At 47.4% G+C, this 16,460-nt stretch overlaps 2 protein-coding genes across 3 annotated transcripts; one reads left to right on the top strand and one right to left on the bottom strand.

Annotated features, from left to right (window-relative positions):
- The first annotated feature begins 2,459 nt into the window (after nt 1-2,459).
- Nucleotides 2,460-9,336, top strand: SERPINF1 (serpin family F member 1). The gene is made up of 8 exons (XM_083875109.1): nt 2,460-2,560; nt 4,949-5,034; nt 5,390-5,588; nt 5,668-5,823; nt 6,636-6,839; nt 7,614-7,756; nt 8,366-8,576; nt 8,932-9,336. The coding sequence occupies exons 2-8, from the start codon at nt 4,957-4,959 to the stop codon at nt 9,189-9,191; spliced, it is 1,251 nt and encodes a 416-aa protein (XP_083731235.1). The 5' UTR covers nt 2,460-2,560; nt 4,949-4,956; the 3' UTR covers nt 9,192-9,336.
- Nucleotides 9,337-9,805: 469 nt separating this feature from the next.
- Nucleotides 9,806-16,383, bottom strand: SMYD4 (SET and MYND domain containing 4). Of its 2 annotated transcripts, XM_083875107.1 has the most exons (10): nt 16,202-16,383; nt 15,344-15,494; nt 15,051-15,140; nt 13,608-14,742; nt 12,668-12,850; nt 12,210-12,376; nt 11,767-11,902; nt 11,192-11,308; nt 10,756-10,879; nt 9,806-10,126 (listed from the first exon to the last, which is right to left on the bottom strand). In XM_083875107.1, exons 1-10 carry the CDS (start codon nt 16,330-16,332, stop codon nt 9,976-9,978), a joined length of 2,385 nt encoding a protein of 794 aa, XP_083731233.1. In that variant the 5' UTR covers nt 16,333-16,383; the 3' UTR covers nt 9,806-9,975. The 2 variants fall into 2 exon arrangements, with proteins under 2 accessions (XP_083731233.1, XP_083731232.1); XM_083875106.1 differs by lacking the exon at nt 16,202-16,383 and having other exon boundaries at nt 10,068-10,118; nt 10,747-10,879; nt 15,344-15,700.
- Nucleotides 16,384-16,460: the final 77 nt, after the last annotated feature.

Below are 16,460 nucleotides of genomic sequence, written 5' to 3'. Positions count from 1 at the left end.
GATGCAGGCGACTTTGGGGAATAAAAAAGTCCTGGCTCCAACCTCCAATTATACATTTCTTCCAGTCTAAAAGGGGAAGAATGGCCAAAGATAATGCCTACCCCTCTAGCCAGTGTAGTGACACAAACCCTTCAGAAAGAGGCTGTAATTACAGGGCCCTGCAATTTTAACAAGTAAACCCACAAGAATTCAGCCTTTCTTACTAGAGGGCACAGCTCTAGCCCACAGGGAACATTTTAACTTATTTATTTATACAGATTCATTCCTAGCATTCAGAAATACCATTCCATGCCTTAGGTAAGTCTTCTTTGCCTACTGTAGCCTCCCTGAATGCCACCCTGTTGCACTGCAACCGCTGCAAAAATTGAAGCTCAAGTTTTCCTTTTCACGCCTCTGCCCTCCAGCTCCCGCTTTTATAAAGTTTTTTCCCCTTGTTCTCAGTTTCCTGAACAGCTTGGTTCTTATTTCCTATTTTCTGTCTTGCTGCCATCACTCCTCCTCCAAGCTATTCTTGTCAAACTATTAATTTCATCTTATTTGACAGTACAGCAGCCCTCCATGACTGTGCTTCGCTCAACAAATTATCAGTTACACCAACCATAAGACTCTTTTTCACTCCACTGACTTTCCAGAAGAGGCAGTTTGTAAAATGCAAAGTAATATTAATGTTTCTGCTCAGGAGTTTCCACTTTGCATTGCTAAAGCTTTCATTTTGACGGAGCTGTATTCTGAAAAGACATGACTAGCACAGGGTGTCTGCTCTATCCATCTGCACCACTGGCTCAGAATATCAAATAAGTCCCAGTTTCTTTAATATTAGATGTATTTTTTTCCTTACCTAGAGCAAATTCATATCACCACTACTTTCACAGCAGAAGTGAACCCTGTCAGAGAGCATACTGAAACCAAACCAGAACAACAGGAAAATGTTTGTATTGATTTAACAAAACTGACTTTGTTAGATGAGTTTAATGCACCATTTCAGGGATACCCTTCACCTACGGGAATAAAGCTGGCTTTGGTCTGTAATAACATTCTATGAAACTACCACTCTGATTTAAATGGTTTTAAACCCAAACCTGTATTTAAACAGATGGATTTTCATTTGAAGATAGAGACAAGACATAAAAACTTCTCTAGCGGTCCTTCCATAAAGGGCATTTTAACACCACAAACAAGGTATCACAAAGAGACGAAAACCACCAGAAAACATCTCCACAGCCAACACCCCCATTCCTGGGCTGAGAGTGAGAGAATAACAAGTACAATTTTTTCTCTGCAGATGATTTTGCACAGAGCAAGCTGAGAAGCATCTGAAAGCAGAGCTGCCAACCCCTCTTGTTATGAGGGGTGGCCTTTGAAGCACTGACTAATCACAGGGCACACCTGATCTGCTTTCCTGGCTTGCAAAACCAGCAGCTAATGCATCTCTGAGCCCATTCTTTCCTCTTTGCTGGGGGACTGGATGAGCTCAGTGCTCACACAGGAGGAGCTCCTGTTACCTGCTGGCAGCGAGCCCAAAGAGATGTCCCAGCCTGGGGGCCCTGACATCACTGCCTCTCCAGCATTTCCAAACAGAAAAAACAGCTGGATCTGGTCAGCTACGTGTCCAGTTAGCCCAGTATCCTGGTCTTTCCAGTAACCATGGCTGAGGAAAATAAAGGGACAAGGAAAACCCACTATTCTCTGTCTGTATTGCCCAGGTGACCATCGGTAGCCTTCAGGGGACCTTTCTTCCACTAATTTGACTTGGGTTTTTTACCCTCAAATCTATTTATCTTTCATCTTCTGCAATATCTAGTTGTAATGAGTTTTACGATTTAATACTTGCTTAAAAATACACTCCCTTGATTTAAATGTGCAGGGGTGGGTGCTCCCCTTGAGCCTTCTGTGGAAAGCAATAATGGAACTCCTCTGTCCCTTTCCTGTCTCCATATCATTTATCATTCTGAAAGCTTCTACAAGATTCTCTTAATTCATCTTCTTTTTAAACAAGTCCTTGGCTTTCTAGCCTCTTTCTTTTCAGCCAAAAACTTTGAGCCAGTTAATGATTTCTTGTTAACTATCACTGGATACAAGCAGTTCCCAGCATCTTAACTGCCTCAAACAACAGAATCCTCTTTCCACAGTCTCTCCATTAAATCTTGGACATAAATCTATAAATCCATTAAACACTACTGCATTAACCATACCTCTGAGACAGAAGGAATTCCCTGATGTGACCTATGGCAGAACTCCTGGGATAAAAGACTTGCTCAAACAGGGCAGGGAGTGTTTGCCTTTCCTACCTGTGCTTTACCCACCAGGCTGCCCTTAGCACGGGGATTTGTTTTGGGGGAAAAAAAGGGTTGAAAATTTAGTGCAATTCAGGGCGAGGGTGGCAAGGGCAGAAAATGGGAGCAGAGCACTTTAAGAGAGCCCTGGGAAGCTGTAACCTGAAGCCTGCCGAAGGCTGGGCTGGGGGAAGCAGCAAAAAGCAGATGTGGCTGCACCAAACCCGCACTGTCCTCGACTCGCACCCGCTGGGAGCCCTGACAGCAGCGGCCGAGAGGAGCCCCAGGTAAGGCACAGCTCAGGGACAGCTCACCTGTGCCACTGCCAGCGGCCAGGGGAGCACAGGGGCTGAGGCTGGGCAGCTCTCAGAGGGCCTGGGAAATGGGAAGAATGGTTCTTCTGCAGGTGGGATTCCCACCAAGAGACCTCACCAAGGATCGGGAGCCACCAGCATCAGCTTTGCCCCCGGGGCTGAGCTGTGCTTGGGAACTGGGGTGGGTTTTCTGCCTTTCAAGCATCTGCCTCGCAGCTGGGAACATGTTTTTTTTGTCTGTGATGGTGTGACAGTCAATTCCTCTGGAGCTGGTTGTTGCAGGATGCTCCAGGAGCTGGTGCTGAGGAACAAGCAGAGCAAGCAGTCTGAACTCTTGGGTCTTGTTTCACAGCACCTCTAAAGTCAGAACTGTTTATAAATGATGTGAGAGACTTGTACCACTGTAGGTGGAAAGTAAAATATTTCCTTTGCACCTGCAGGCCTTCACAAATCGACAACACCCAGACACAAAGATCCTTCTCAGCTCATTTCTCAAGGTTTTCTTCCTATACCTTTTGACTGTAACATCACTGGCTGTTGCTCCTTCGCTTCTCCTTCAAGGCAGCCACAGATTTTAATATCATGCCTGAAACCACCCCACCTCCGATCCAACCAAATTCTTTTCTCTGCGTTTCTGGCTGTGTGCTAAGAGAAATACAAATAGAATCCAGATGTTCAGGCCAATTCAAACGCAAAAGGCTTTGTCTTTTTAAAATGGAAATTGCTTTTTGGCGAAGTCTGAGAAATATGAAGCTGGTGACAGTACTGGCAAAAACAATACAATCTGCAAAACCAATCTCTGCTCCCATGCTCCCAGGAGCTCAGTGTAGCTGGAAGCAGAGGTTGTGTTGAGATTATTTTCTTTTTCTACAGAGAAAAGGTTATGCTCCATGGAAAAGCTTCATCTCTAACCTAAACTGGGCCAAACCTCTTCCTCTCAGCATGCAGGAGTGCAGCTTGGTACAGGCATCCTCACAGAGCCCTCCCTAAGGCCTGTTTGTCTTAGACTCATGCAGGACTTCTGACATCTCTCTTCCAGCGTGGTGCCTGTTTATTGTAAAGCTCTGGAATGATGGGAGCAGTCCCAGCATCATATCCACTATCACACCACCAGATACACCAGACAGTAAATCCTCTTGATCCAGATTTCTTCTGCACCAGAAATCCTCACCTATTCTGCTGGGATGGCAGCAGGTTGCAGGATCCAAGCACATGGGGAAAAGAGGGTACCACTTCTGTGTTACACTGGCTGAACACAGATGAAAGCTCAAAACCTCCCCTGTGACGCTTTTTTTCTCAAAGGGAGAGCTGCCTCCAGAAGAAAAGGCAGGGAAGGGAAACAGCAAACTGCCTCTCACTCTGCCTGAACAGGGTCCCGAGCTTGGGCTGTTGTCGCCACGTGTATTTCTAGCAGCAGGCGTGTTTTCTTTGTAGCTGAAGTTAATCTGAAACACATGTTCTTGCTCTGATTTCTCTAGCTGCCTGGATGACAGGGGTTAGTTAAATACAACCCTCTTCTTTTAATTTCTGGGAATCTATCTAAACGTTGCTTCAGACCAGCCTCAGTGGCGTCTGTTCTCAGGGGCAGGACACTTCAGTAGCTCTGGTTTACCCACAGCAAAGCCCTGGGTTACTCAGTGCCCTCTGGACCAGACAGATCTGTCTGGAAAGGCCACTCATCCCAGTACTGGAGTGATGGAAAGTGGATTCCACAGAAAGAACAGCTTTGGGGAGTTTGGTGGTTTTCTCCCACCTCCATTAAAAATGTCGAATAAGCCAAGCTCTGCCTTTTACTTCTCTAGGTTTCCTTATTGTCTTTTAAGAAAGTTCTTCTATTTTGCTTCATCAGATTGCAAATAAGAAGCAAAGGATGGACGCAGGTACATGTAGACACAAGCAAACTACTGCCTGAGGCAGATAATTTGCATATCAAAGCAGTAACCAGTCAGTGTTGCCTTCCGCCCCATTCAATAGAATGGATTTAGTACCTTTTATAAATGAAGTCTTGCATTTTTTTTAAAGCCTAAGACTCAGAAGTAATGACTTGGTGCTTTTCTGGACCTTGGCACTCAGTAACTGCCAGCATCAGTGTGGTTTGGGCCACACACATCTGCTTTTTTGCTCAGGCACACCCACACCATGTGCTTGCCCAATTTTGAAGTCACTGGGGCCAGTCTGGCTGAATACTTCCAACTAGAGAAGGAAACCTGGCTCAGATCAGGTGTGTGTTTCACAACTGGAAGGACAAGCAGCAGCATCTGTCACTGCAGCTCCTGTCACAACCAGGTACAGTGAATAGTTTTAGTAGAGATGTATTTACCTGATTGCTCAAACTCTCTCTGTCATATTCTTACTCTGTAGGTCCAAGCATGCAGATTCCACTGGTTCTCCTTTTCCTGGGTCTCTTAAGTGTCCCAAGCAGAACACAGAACTCAGCTAATGACCAGGTGAGTAGGAGACAATGTACAGAGAGTGAGAGGTGTGGAGCAGGTAATTTAATTTTAGAGATTCTTACCAAAGGATTAAGCACTACCCTCCTAAATTACCGGGATTTTATTTAGCAACATAATGAGACTAACTCCTGCTTTACCTGGATAAAACCACAGTAGTTACATCAGGGGATGACCAGGAGGCAGAATTTCAAACTCAATGCTGCCTTTGGCACTAAAGTAACTGTTCCTACACTGTCTATAAGATGAAGTCAATATTTCTGTAGGTCACAGAAGAATATCTGTAGTTGTTTGCCTATAAAGTGTTTACCACACCTGCAAGTCTAACCAAAGCACTGCCTGGACCTGCCAGAATTCTGCCACAGCTGATGGAGCCCATGCTGGCGAGGAAGAGGAAGATCCATTCTACAAGAGCCCTGTGAACAAGCTGGCAGCTGCAGTCTCCAACTTTGGCTATGACCTGTACCGCCAGCAGTCCAGCCGGACAGCCACAGCCAACGTGCTGCTGTCTCCCTTCAGCCTGGCTACTGCACTTTCTGGTCTCTCACTTGGTGAGTTCTCTGCCCCATTTCCACACTCACCCTCTGGCTCAGCAGCCCTTCCCTCATGTTCTCTCCTGGTCGTTGGCAGGGGCTGGAGAACGAACCGAAAATGTGATTTCTCGCGCCCTCTTCTACGATCTGCTCAACAAGGCTGAGGTCCACGACACCTACAAGGACCTCCTGAGCAGTGTCACTGGCCCAGAGAAGAGCATGAAAAGTGCCTCCCGCATCATCCTGGAGAAAAGTAAAAGCCCTTCTTCCCCTCTATGAAATCCTCCTTAAAAAGCTGTCAGCAGTTGTTATTTTGGGGTGTGTATATATATATAAAGACACATTGAGTAACACAGTGCTGGCTCTTGACATTCTGCTGAGCCAGGATGCAGACAGGGCATGGAATGCTCTTGCTGCTCCAGAAAAAGCCTGGAAAGTTTGTGTGTACTTAAATAAAAGACCAGACATGCACACAAAGACATTGGTGACAGAACAGTTAACTCACAGAAGACCTGAAAGAAACTTGCTGATAATTTTGCCTTCACTCCAGGCTGTCTGGCAGGTGTTATTGGCTTCCAGGAACCACAGATCACATTTTCTATTTGTGATAACACTCGGCCATATTCCTTTATTTAATTCCTTGCAGAGCTATTTGAAATGTCTGCTTCTGGCATGCAATAAACATCTGCTGAGAATGCTAAGAGCTATCTTTTGGAACCTGCTGGTTCCAAGAATCCAATAGGTTGAGTAAGCTGTACTCAGAAAGCAGGCTGGAGAAAGAAGAAAGGCTGATGTAGGAATGGCTGTGTCCAAGCCTTCAGTTCTTATCTCCTTTTTTCAGTTTTCAGAAGAGAGTTATCCCATGCTCCAGCATGGGTGGCTGTAGGATTTGGATCAGTTTCTTTAATGTGCTCTCAGATATTCCTCTTCAAAGCAGGTTTCTGTAGACAAACAGGCACAGATATTTTATGAGAGACCTGTTGCTGGGCTTTGGATTGCCACCTGCTGCCTTGAGATTGTTTAGATAAGGGAGCTAGCTGCAGTATCCATGTTTTTATTCCCCAGGACTCAGGGCAAAGCCTGGATTTCCCAGCCAGCTCGAGAAGTCCTACAAGATGCGACTGAGGGCACTGAGTGGCAACACCCAGCTGGACCTCCAAGAAATCAACAACTGGGTCAGACAGCAGACAAAGGGAAGGATTATGAGGTTCATGAAGGACATGCCCACAGATGTCAGCATTCTCCTTGCTGGGGCTGCTTTTTTCAAGGGTAAGGATGTTGTGTGCTTGGGCACAGAAAATGTCCATTAAGTACGTGTTAGAGGAGATGTGAAGGAATGCTCTCACTTCCAATAAAGCAAACAGGCTGCCAAAGTGAGAGTGTGGGAAGAAGGTGTTTGAGAATGTTTAGTAAAGAAGGAAAAAAAAAGCACACTACCTGAACAAAAATAGTCCTGAGGGACGAATTATTACTCTTGAGAAACTGAATCTTGACCCGTTTGCACTAAGAATCAGAGAAGAAAGTTCAAGCTCACAAAACTCCATTCAGAGACAGGATATTACCATTTAGGGAAGGAACAGTTTAGAGTGTTCTGAGCCTTCTTACCACTGTAGAAGGAAGTTTGATACTAGAGAGCTGTTCTTAAACACACTGTAAGTCAGTGTCCTGGAGAATTATTGCTTAGAGACAAGGAGCAAAATAAAGGGTGGGGAGAGAAGCACTTCATATCCATTGACACGACTGTTACCCTTTAAAATAGTTTTGTAATTACATAAGTAGACATCAACTTCCCAATGGCTACTCCACCCATACACTGGCTTGATTATTTATTTGCCATTTAGCCAATTCTCAGATGAAAAGGAGGGGCCAAGGATGGCAGTAAATCAGTAGCTCCAATCAGTCTATTTCTATCCCTGTTATGCCTCAACTCCTTAATGCACAAATACTGCACATTAAAGCACAAGATTATTCAGCCACAGGCATAAGCCTGGTTTCATATACTATTATTCCAGAAAATCTTCCATTTTCTCTCTTACAAAACAGGGACATGGAAAACCAAGTTTGACACCAAGAAGACTGCCCTGAAGGACTTCCACCTGGACGAGGACAGAACTGTGAAGGTGCCCATGATGTCAGACCCCAAAGCCATCCTGAGATACGGTTTTGACTCGGAACTCAACTGCAAGGTCAGACAGCAAATATTGCCTAAGATCTCCTAAACCTAATGAGGAGCAGGTTCAACTACACCTACCTGTTAACCCATTCCAGCCTTGCTCCTCCCATCAGCTACTTTTGCAATCCCTATTTTGAAAGGCAGTGTGTTGATTCTTAGGACATCCTGCTTCTACCCAGGCTATGTCACAAGTAATCCAAAATTTAATTTATGCCCAGGTCCTACCAGCCTGTATTGCTTGACTTAAAGTTGGGCAAGAAGGGCAGGGCACGCCTCTAAAAACTTTTCCATCTCTACCTCTTTCAACCAATCTTCCCCTGGAGCATGAGCTAAAAGGTGTTCCAGTGAGAATTCCCCAAGCAATGCTGCAGGATTCAGCAGGTGAGAGAGCACTTCCATAGCAGGAAGAGTGCAGCAAGGATGGATGGAAGCCTGGGGAAAAAGCCAGAAGTGTCAGGAAGCATCAGGGGAGATAAAAGCAAACAGGGAAAAAGATCAAATGTTCACTGAAGAGGTTGAGATTCCAGCCTGAGAATCAGGCCTCTGCCTGGTACAGGATGGGTAAAAACGCTTATTATTGATGTGACCCTTTCTTATCTCTCTCTTATTTCTGGCCTTGTAGATTGCCCAGCTGCCCCTAACAGAAGGAATCAGTGCCATGTTCTTCCTGCCCACGAAGGTGACCCAGAACATGACTCTGATAGAGGAAAGCCTCACTTCCGAGTTTGTCCATGATGTGGACAAGGAGCTAAAGACAGTCCATGCTGTGCTAAGCCTGCCCAAACTAAAGCTGAACCATGAAGAGGCACTTGACAGCACGCTAAAGGAGACAAGTATGTGCATCACACCCCCTTTGCAGGCTGCCAGGGCTCAAAGCAGTGGTCAAGTTGCTTCCTGCTTTCAGAATAGGGAGCTAGTGGGTTGTTAGTTATGGTTGTGGAGGTTTCACCAGCAACCAAACCACCTTCACCCAGGACTTCTCAGCTTTTTAGCAAATCCCTCCACAAAGCTGATACTGCTGAGATTGTGGGTGAAGCTCAGTGAAGCAGATGGAAGCTGCTTCTCCTTGTTCCCCCAAAAAACTCTGCCCAAGCAGCTCCTAGCCCTCGTGGATCACACATTAGCAGGGCTGCTCCCCCTTCTGCAATCCATGCCTTCAGCTAATGGAACTTTCTCTCTTTTCTCCAGGGCTCCAATCACTTTTCACATCACCTGATTTCTCCAAGATTTCTGCCAAACCTCTGAGATTATCACATGTGCAACACAAGGCAATGCTGGAGCTTAGTGAGGATGGGCAGGGATCCACACCAAACCCTGGGGCCAATGCTGCTCGTCTGACCTTCCCCATAGAATACCACGTGGACAGACCTTTCCTTCTTGTCCTGAGGGATGACACCACTGGAACCCTCCTCTTCATTGGCAAGATCCTGGATCCCAGGGGTGTTTAGATCCCTTCACAATAATCTGCAATGGTAGGGCCCAAATGGAAAGGGTGATATTGGGAGGGATACTCGGCTCCCTGCTCTGCTGCACAAAGACACAACTTGCAAATCTTACGCCTTCATGCTGCAATAAAAGAGCTTTTGCTATTAATCTCAGCAAGCCCAAGTATTCTCCCTTGAAAGGTTGTCTGCCCACACTCCCAATTTCCCCACATGAGGTATGCAGTTCTGTGTCCTGAAAGCAAACATTATCTGGTGTATGCTGCATTGTTGCCCATCCTGTTTTCCAACCTGACACCAGTTGTTGATTCTGAATCCTTCAACACTGACAACACTTGGAGCCCTCCAAGTTCTGCAGTGCCCCCTTTTAAGTTTGCACTTCCCAGGCTGTTGCCTCACCCCTTCCAATCACTTCCATTTGACACTGGCAAGAAGGAAAATGCCTCACAGTATTAAAAATAGAAGGCAACGTGCTCTGGATGACTGTATGTTCATAATGCTCAGGGCACCACACAGGGGAGAGTCACATCTCACACAAAAGCAACTCAAACATTTGCTTCCAACCCACACACAGAACTTATACAACAGCCTCTGTTCCCACCATACCACACACACACCTCTCACGTTAGAACTGGTCATTTTATTTACAACAGGCTCACTAAAGAGCATTTCAAGACTTCATTCAAGTTGCTGTTACACATGATTTTCCAGCTTGTACTACATGACTACCTTACCACATGACACTTAGCTTTGATGAAAGATCACATTGCAGCTTCCTTTGACAGGGAAATTAAGTTCTCTGAAGGATGTTTCTGGGAAGCTCTGACAGGCAGGCCTTCATCTCCTGTAGTTCTTGGATCTGAGCACTCTGAGGACCAAAGTGCACTGACAAAATCCCCTCTGCTCTTTGAATTGTGCTCAGAGCTTCAGAAACTGCAAATCTGAAACAGGGAGATAATAAGAACAGAGCATGCAAAATACTTAATTCAGCTTCTTGACTTATACAACCTTTAAGCCCTCCCTAACAAAAACTTAAACCTGTTCATGGCCACAGATCCCACCCTCCTCTGCCTTCCAGCAGCAGGAAAATTGTATCTGCTTCAGCTGCAAAGGGAGGATGAGGGGGATGGAAAGCTGAGGAGATGGACAAAACCTGAAAACATTATCTTTGAGTATATAGGAACCTACTACTTCATCACTGCAGCTCCTTCTAAAATTAATTTGGTAGAAGAGAGTTGTTGTGAGATTTTTCAGAAACAGTCAGGGGATTTCTTTGTCAATAAGGCAAGAGGATTTCACTCCCTCCTTTGAAAAGATGTCAGCAGCATTATACAACTGAGGTATAAACACCAAGGGTGATGAGTTGACAGAATAAAACAATTGGACAGGGAATAAATTAAGCCAGGGAGAAGAAAAAGATAGACAGGCACAAAGGAGAGAAACAGATTCCTAAGAGAGTACCTGTGCTAGACTATCCTGTGTCCTGTGAGACACCCTCAAGGTGCCTTGATATTGTGTCAGACACACAGGAGTGGTGCAGGGCAGGGACAGAGGATGAAACCAAACTCACCCATTGAAGAGGATTTGTGCCAGCTTGAAAAGTTCATGGCCTGTTTCTACACTTGATGGCCCGTGGTGCATTTCCACAATCTCAATACTCTTCTTCAGGTGTCTGGCTGCTTCCTGCCACTTCCCTGATGGAAAAACAAAGCAAAACAAAACAATGTGAAATGAATAAATACTTCCTGGAGCTACTGCCACCCAAAGAATCTGACAGAATTAATCAAAATGTGGTGAACTCTGTCCACAAAAACAGGACAGGGAATCTAAAAGAACATGAAAGCACATGTTCCAGTTCACTGGCTGCTGGAAACACAGGTTTGGTCTTTCTGAGAGCCCTGCTTACAAAACTAGGGGAAAAAATGAGAGGGCCAGTCCAAGAAAAAGCTAGTCACGTTAAATTCAAAGTTCAGGAAACATGGGATAGTGAGAGGACAATGCCATACCAAGAGTGGCATAGACCTGTGCCAGATGATCCTCCATCTCTCCCATCAGCAAATGCTCTGGAGACAAGAAGGTTCCAGCATCCACCTGACACTTCAGGAGCATTTTGATAGCCTGATCTATTAAAAAAAAAAAAAAAAAAAAAAAGGTTATAAAATTCACCCTGTGGCCAGTCTCCAGTTTTGCATGATCCATGAAATAAAAAACCAATCCAATCTCATCTTTGCATGTTACACAGCTGATTGGGGTTTGGTTAGGAATTAAAAGTAAATTCATCTGCACCTCTCCTTATTCTACCCCAGTGCTGGCCCAACTCCCTTCAGGAAAACAAGGCCTGGGAATGCCCAACTCCAATGTTACCCAGATTTCTTTTGATTCAATTACTTTACTATGGAACAATATGACTTAGATTAACACCCAGATCAGGGGGTATAAACAATCTAAAGCTCAAGTCCCCAGGGACACCAGGCCACATGTCACAGCAGCCCAATGGCATGAGCAACAGTGCCATCTCATGGTTCCTGTCCCGACCTGGGCTCCTCAGCTCCTGACCTCAGGGCACAAAGCTGAGCATTACCAGCCTTCCCGACTCTCAGCAGGTCTAAAGCTTTCTTGATTTGTTGCTGAAGCTCCTGCAAACGGCCTGACAGGTGATCTCTGCTGGCTGAGGTTGCACAGGCTTCATTTGAACAGCAAAGTGTGTCTTCTTCCTCCTGTGGAAATCACCCTTGTGATCATTCCTGCTCACGTTCAGCTCAAAGCTTACTCTCCAGAGCATTAGCTCTGGGTTATAGAGATGCTAAATGGTTTCTCAGTGGTATTCATTAAACAAAGTGATTTTGTTATAAATTGTTATCAGCTTATTTGATTTTATAAGAAACAGTGAGATACTGTCTTGACTCAGCAGGGGCTTTTTAGCTTCCGAGCAGGGATCAAAGTGAGGTTTTCAGCTCTTGGCTTTCCCAGACCCCAAGCTTGCACAACCCAGTAAGTTGCACAATCATAACTATGGAGAATTACCTGCATTTGGGCCTGGCATTTGGGACAGCAGAATGAATTTCTGATGGACACCACACTCTTGACACCAGACTCTAACTCCTCGAGGCACGCCTGGCAGCGACACTCAAAGAAATACTGACTGAGAAGCTGCTGTCTCTCAGCAATCCTCATCCTACACCAGTGAGGCCCTGCAAAAGATGGCAAAGGTACAGATCTCTCAACAGATACAGTTCTTAATAACAGAATAAATGGAATTTTTGTTACAACTGGGACTAAGTATATTTTGGGGAGGACACAACAGGAGAGTGAAAATCTAACAGTGGGCTTAAGAGATGAAATGTTGGTCAAGGCTGCTAAACAAAGACTCTGACAATGTTAGATGAGAATTATATGAAAGTTATGATATAAATAGCCATCAGCATGATAAGGAGAGGTGAATAATGTTTGTGCCTTAAGAGGAACACAGAATTAGAGCTTACCATAGCAATGCAAAACCTCTTGGCCACTTGAGATTGGCTGTGATGCCCTGACAGTGGCAGCTGTCCCATTGAATGACACGCTGGTGTTGGGGCAGCATGAGTGGTTCAGGAGGCTGAGGACAGGGAAGAAAGCTGTTGCCAGCCTCACAGGCTTCTTATCTACAACAGCCCCATCTCCAGGCCCTGAAGACAGAGGAAAACCAAGCAGGTTGAGATTGAATGCTCACAAACCCACACAATTTCTGCAATGAGCACTGTGACCAATCGCAGGCAGCAGCAGAAAGGTTCCTGGTATATTGCTGCAATAAATAATAGCTAAACACTCTCTGCATGTGCACCGAGGAACAGGCCAGAATGGGACAGGCCATTAAATTTTAAACAAGTCATTTCCATTTGCAATAGGAGCTTTTTACAGCTGATAATTCAATCTCTTCACTTCACACAAGATGGGCATGGGGAGGACAGTCCTGGGCTCCTCAGGACAGGAATAAGGAGCTACTGGAGAGGGTCCAGTGGAGGCCACAGAGATGATGAGGGATCTGGAGCATCTCTCTAATGAGGAGAGACTGAGGGAGCTGGGCTTAGTTAGTCTGGAGAAGACTGAGGAGGGATCTCATCAATACATATTCAAATACAGGTGTCAGAGAACGGTGATGGGCTCTTTTCTGTGCTGCCAGGATGAGGGGTAACAGCCACAAACTAAACAAGAAGCTCCACCTCAACATGAGGAAAAACTTTCCACTGAGGGTGGCAGAGCACTGGAACAGGCTACCCAGGGAGTTCTGGAGACATTCCAAACCCACCTGGATATGTTCCTGTGTCACTTGCTCCAGGTGACCCTGCCTGGGCAGGGGATTTGGACTGAATGACTTTCAGAGGTCCCCTCCAACCCAAACCATTCTGTGACAACACAGTAGGGCTTAAATTTTTTCAATCTTACCCAGCTCCTGCATTACAGTGATTGCTTGTGCATTACACTGCAGCTGCAACACGTGCCTCAGCATTGCTTCTGCCACAGTCTTCAGCTCTGGGGACAATTCATCTGACGTTTTTTCACATGTCTTTGGTTTGGACCCCTGCTGAGGTGATTCCTGATTCAACACGGCAGCCTCCAGGCCAGCTGCTTGCAGCTGTTTGCATATAGCTACCACACTGAGAGTGCAGAGGAACTTGTGCTCAGGGCTGTGCTGCTCAGTGTGGGGCAAAAGGTGGAACAGAGCTTGGTAAGAACTCTGGTACCGACCATTGCTGCCACAACCAGGGATACCTCTGCTACCATCTCCTGCATCACTGAGAGGTTTGCATCCTGCCTCAGGGTTCTGAAGGTTCTTCTCCCCATGGTGGGACCACTCCACCAGCCTGCTAACCTCTGCAAATCCTGCCAGCAGCACAGTCCTCAAGGCCACATGGCAGAAGACGCCGAGTGTGAGGAGCAGCGCTCCCAGGGAACACTCTGTCCTGTGGTACTGCTGCCATGCCATGTCTGCACAGTCCTGGCTGCAGTACTTGGCATAACTGCAGCCCTGGCAAGGCACCGAGGCCAGGAGCTGCCTCAGACAGTGGTGGCAGTAAAGATCTGCGTTGGTGGCTCGAGTGTCCCACGCTGTGTCACCATCCTGCAGAGGAAGGCTCTCCCCGGGGCACAGCACACTCACAAAGGCCTCCTCTTTCACCAGGCTCTGTCCTGCCACAATGTCCTGGGAGGCCACCAAGTGACGTCCTCTCTCTGCATCATACCTCAAGCTCAGAGATGAAGATGCACCTGAAATTCTGCTGTTCTCCTCCCAGACCTCTGGCTCCCCTTGAATGCCACCATGTGCTTCTCGTGCAGGCTCTGGACACCTCTTTTTCTCACCCAATTTAACCTTCAGCTGACTTAACTTTTTTAGCCGTGTCAGGTGAGTAGTCACGACCCCATCCAGAGCAATTTTACTCTCCAGCACTCCGAGGATATCCTGTGCCTCCTGTAACCTCTCCAGGCACAGTAGACACTCAGCTTTCCGCAGTAAGACCTTGGGCAGCAGCCTGTCTGGATAGCCATGGCTTTCAGCCCTGGCAATATCTTCCAAACAAACCTAGGAACAAATATAATGCCTTTTAATTGGGCTTGAAAACCAGCTTGTGCTCTTTCATTTCACCTAAGACAGCCTCATGGAAGAATTCTGTGTGTTAACCAGCAAATTCCATGTGCATAATCAACCTGCTGCTCAAATAAAGCATTCTGACACTGAAACGAAGCAGGAGTCCTTCAGAACGTTGAGTTATGGATACTTTAAGAACAGCTTGAGGAGCACATCTGATCTGCTGCCTCTTATTCTAACAATCAAACACCTCAGGGGCACCCAGGACCTTGTGGGGTGGGTGCTGCCCTGGCCCCACTTACCTCAAAGTGCCCCAGGTGGAGGAGGGCGGCCGAGCGGTTGGCAAAGCACATGGACACCTCGGGGCTCCCAGGGGGCTCGTGGGATGCTGCCTGCAGAGACCAGAAAACTGCTGCTGCCTCAGGGGATCCCTCACAGGACCCTCTCAGCAGGGTCCCCTCTTTGGGAGAGAGCTGCTCCTCGCCCCTCACAGGAGCCCTTCAACCACGAACTGCAGGATCCTCCCTCGGGAATCCCCTTTGGCTGGGAGGTGTTGTGGGACCCCCACCCCAGGATCTTCTCATTCCACACCTACCTTGGAGTAGAGCCTCAGGGCAGCCTGGTACTGGCCCTGCTTGAATTCCCGGTTTCCCTGCTCCCGGTACCAGCTGGCGGCCTCCGGCTCCTTGCCCGTGCGTGCCCGGTGGCACAACCTCACCAGGGCTGTCTCCTCCTCCTCCTCCTGGCTCCTGTGGGACACCGGGTCAGCACCAGAGAATCAGTTTGGAACTGCCTGGTCCAGCCTCCTGCTCCAGCAGGATGATCCTTGAGGCACAGGGTTGTGTCCAGAGGGTTCTGGAGTATCTCCAGCGATGGAGACTCCACACCCTTAACCTGTGCCAGCGCGTGGGCACTGCACAGGGAAGAAGTTCTTCCTCATATTCGTATAATCAGAGGATCAATTAGGTTGGAAAAGACCTCTGAGGGCATCGAGTCTACTCTGTGATGGATCCCGGGTTTGTCAGCCACACCACGGCACTGAATGCCAGGTCCAGTCTTTCCTTAAACACCTCCAGGGACAGCGACTTCACCACCTCCCTGGGCAGCCCATTCCAGCGTCTAATCACCCTTTCTGAGAAGAAATCCTTACTAGTGTCCAACCTAAATCTTCCTAAAGTGAAGTTTAAGCCTACGTCTTGTCCTATCTCCAGTAGCCTGGGAGACGAGGCCGAACTCCAACTTCCCGTCAGGTAGAAAGGTGGAATTTTATGCAGATGGAACTTCCCCAGCATCACTTTCCGCCCGTTACTCCGTGTCCTATTACTCTGTTCCACCGAGCAGAGCCTAATCTATCCTTTGATACCGCCCGCTTTATTTACACGCATTGAGAGATGCTCCAGTCCCTCACTCCCCCTCATTGCCCCGCACCGCACCCGCCCCGCCCGCGGCTCACCGGAGCAGGTCGCAGCCCAGCCGCACCGCGTCGTGAAGCGAAGCCGCCCCCATCCGCTCCTTCAGCGCCGGGTCCAGCGCGGCCCAGAGCCGGGCGGTGCGGGCCTGCCACTCCGCCACCGGCAGCGCCATCACCGCCACCGCGCCACCGGCAGCGCCGCCGCCACCTCCATGGCGGCGCCCAGCAGCATCCCTGTACGGAATACGGGGATACTTCCGCCGTACAGCGCCGGACAGCCAATAGAAGCGCCGTGCTGGCG

The sequence above is a fragment of the Zosterops lateralis genome (genome assembly GCF_965231275.1).
Source record: "Zosterops lateralis genome assembly, chromosome: 19".
NCBI classification, from domain to species: Eukaryota; Metazoa; Chordata; class Aves; order Passeriformes; family Zosteropidae; genus Zosterops; species Zosterops lateralis.
Note: the sequence above shows the minus strand (reverse complement) of the source record. Positions and strands in the feature narration are given on the sequence as shown.

What these genes read in the sequence shown, in the direction of transcription:
- SERPINF1 (XM_083875109.1), top strand. Translation starts at nt 4,957, where the DNA reads ATGCAGATTCCACTGGTTCTCCTTTTCCTGGGTCTCTTAAGTGTCCCA. An exon ending in ACTTTCTGGTCTCTCACTTG is followed by an intron (nt 5,589 to 5,667) that starts GTGAGTTCTCTG and finishes GGTCGTTGGCAG; the next exon opens with GGGCTGGAGAACGAACCGAA. An exon ending in ACTCGGAACTCAACTGCAAG is followed by an intron (nt 7,757 to 8,365) that starts GTCAGACAGCAA and finishes CTGGCCTTGTAG; the next exon opens with ATTGCCCAGCTGCCCCTAAC.
- SMYD4 (XM_083875107.1), bottom strand. Translation starts at nt 16,332, where the DNA reads ATGGCGCTGCCGGTGGCGGAGTGGCAGGCCCGCACCGCCCGGCTCTGG. An exon ending in CCCTGAGGCTCTACTCCAAG is followed by an intron (nt 15,141 to 15,343) that starts GTAGGTGTGGAA and finishes TGGTCTCTGCAG; the next exon opens with GCAGCATCCCACGAGCCCCC. An exon ending in TCCACCTGGGGCACTTTGAG is followed by an intron (nt 14,743 to 15,050) that starts GTAAGTGGGGCC and finishes ATTTGTTCCTAG; the next exon opens with GTTTGTTTGGAAGATATTGC.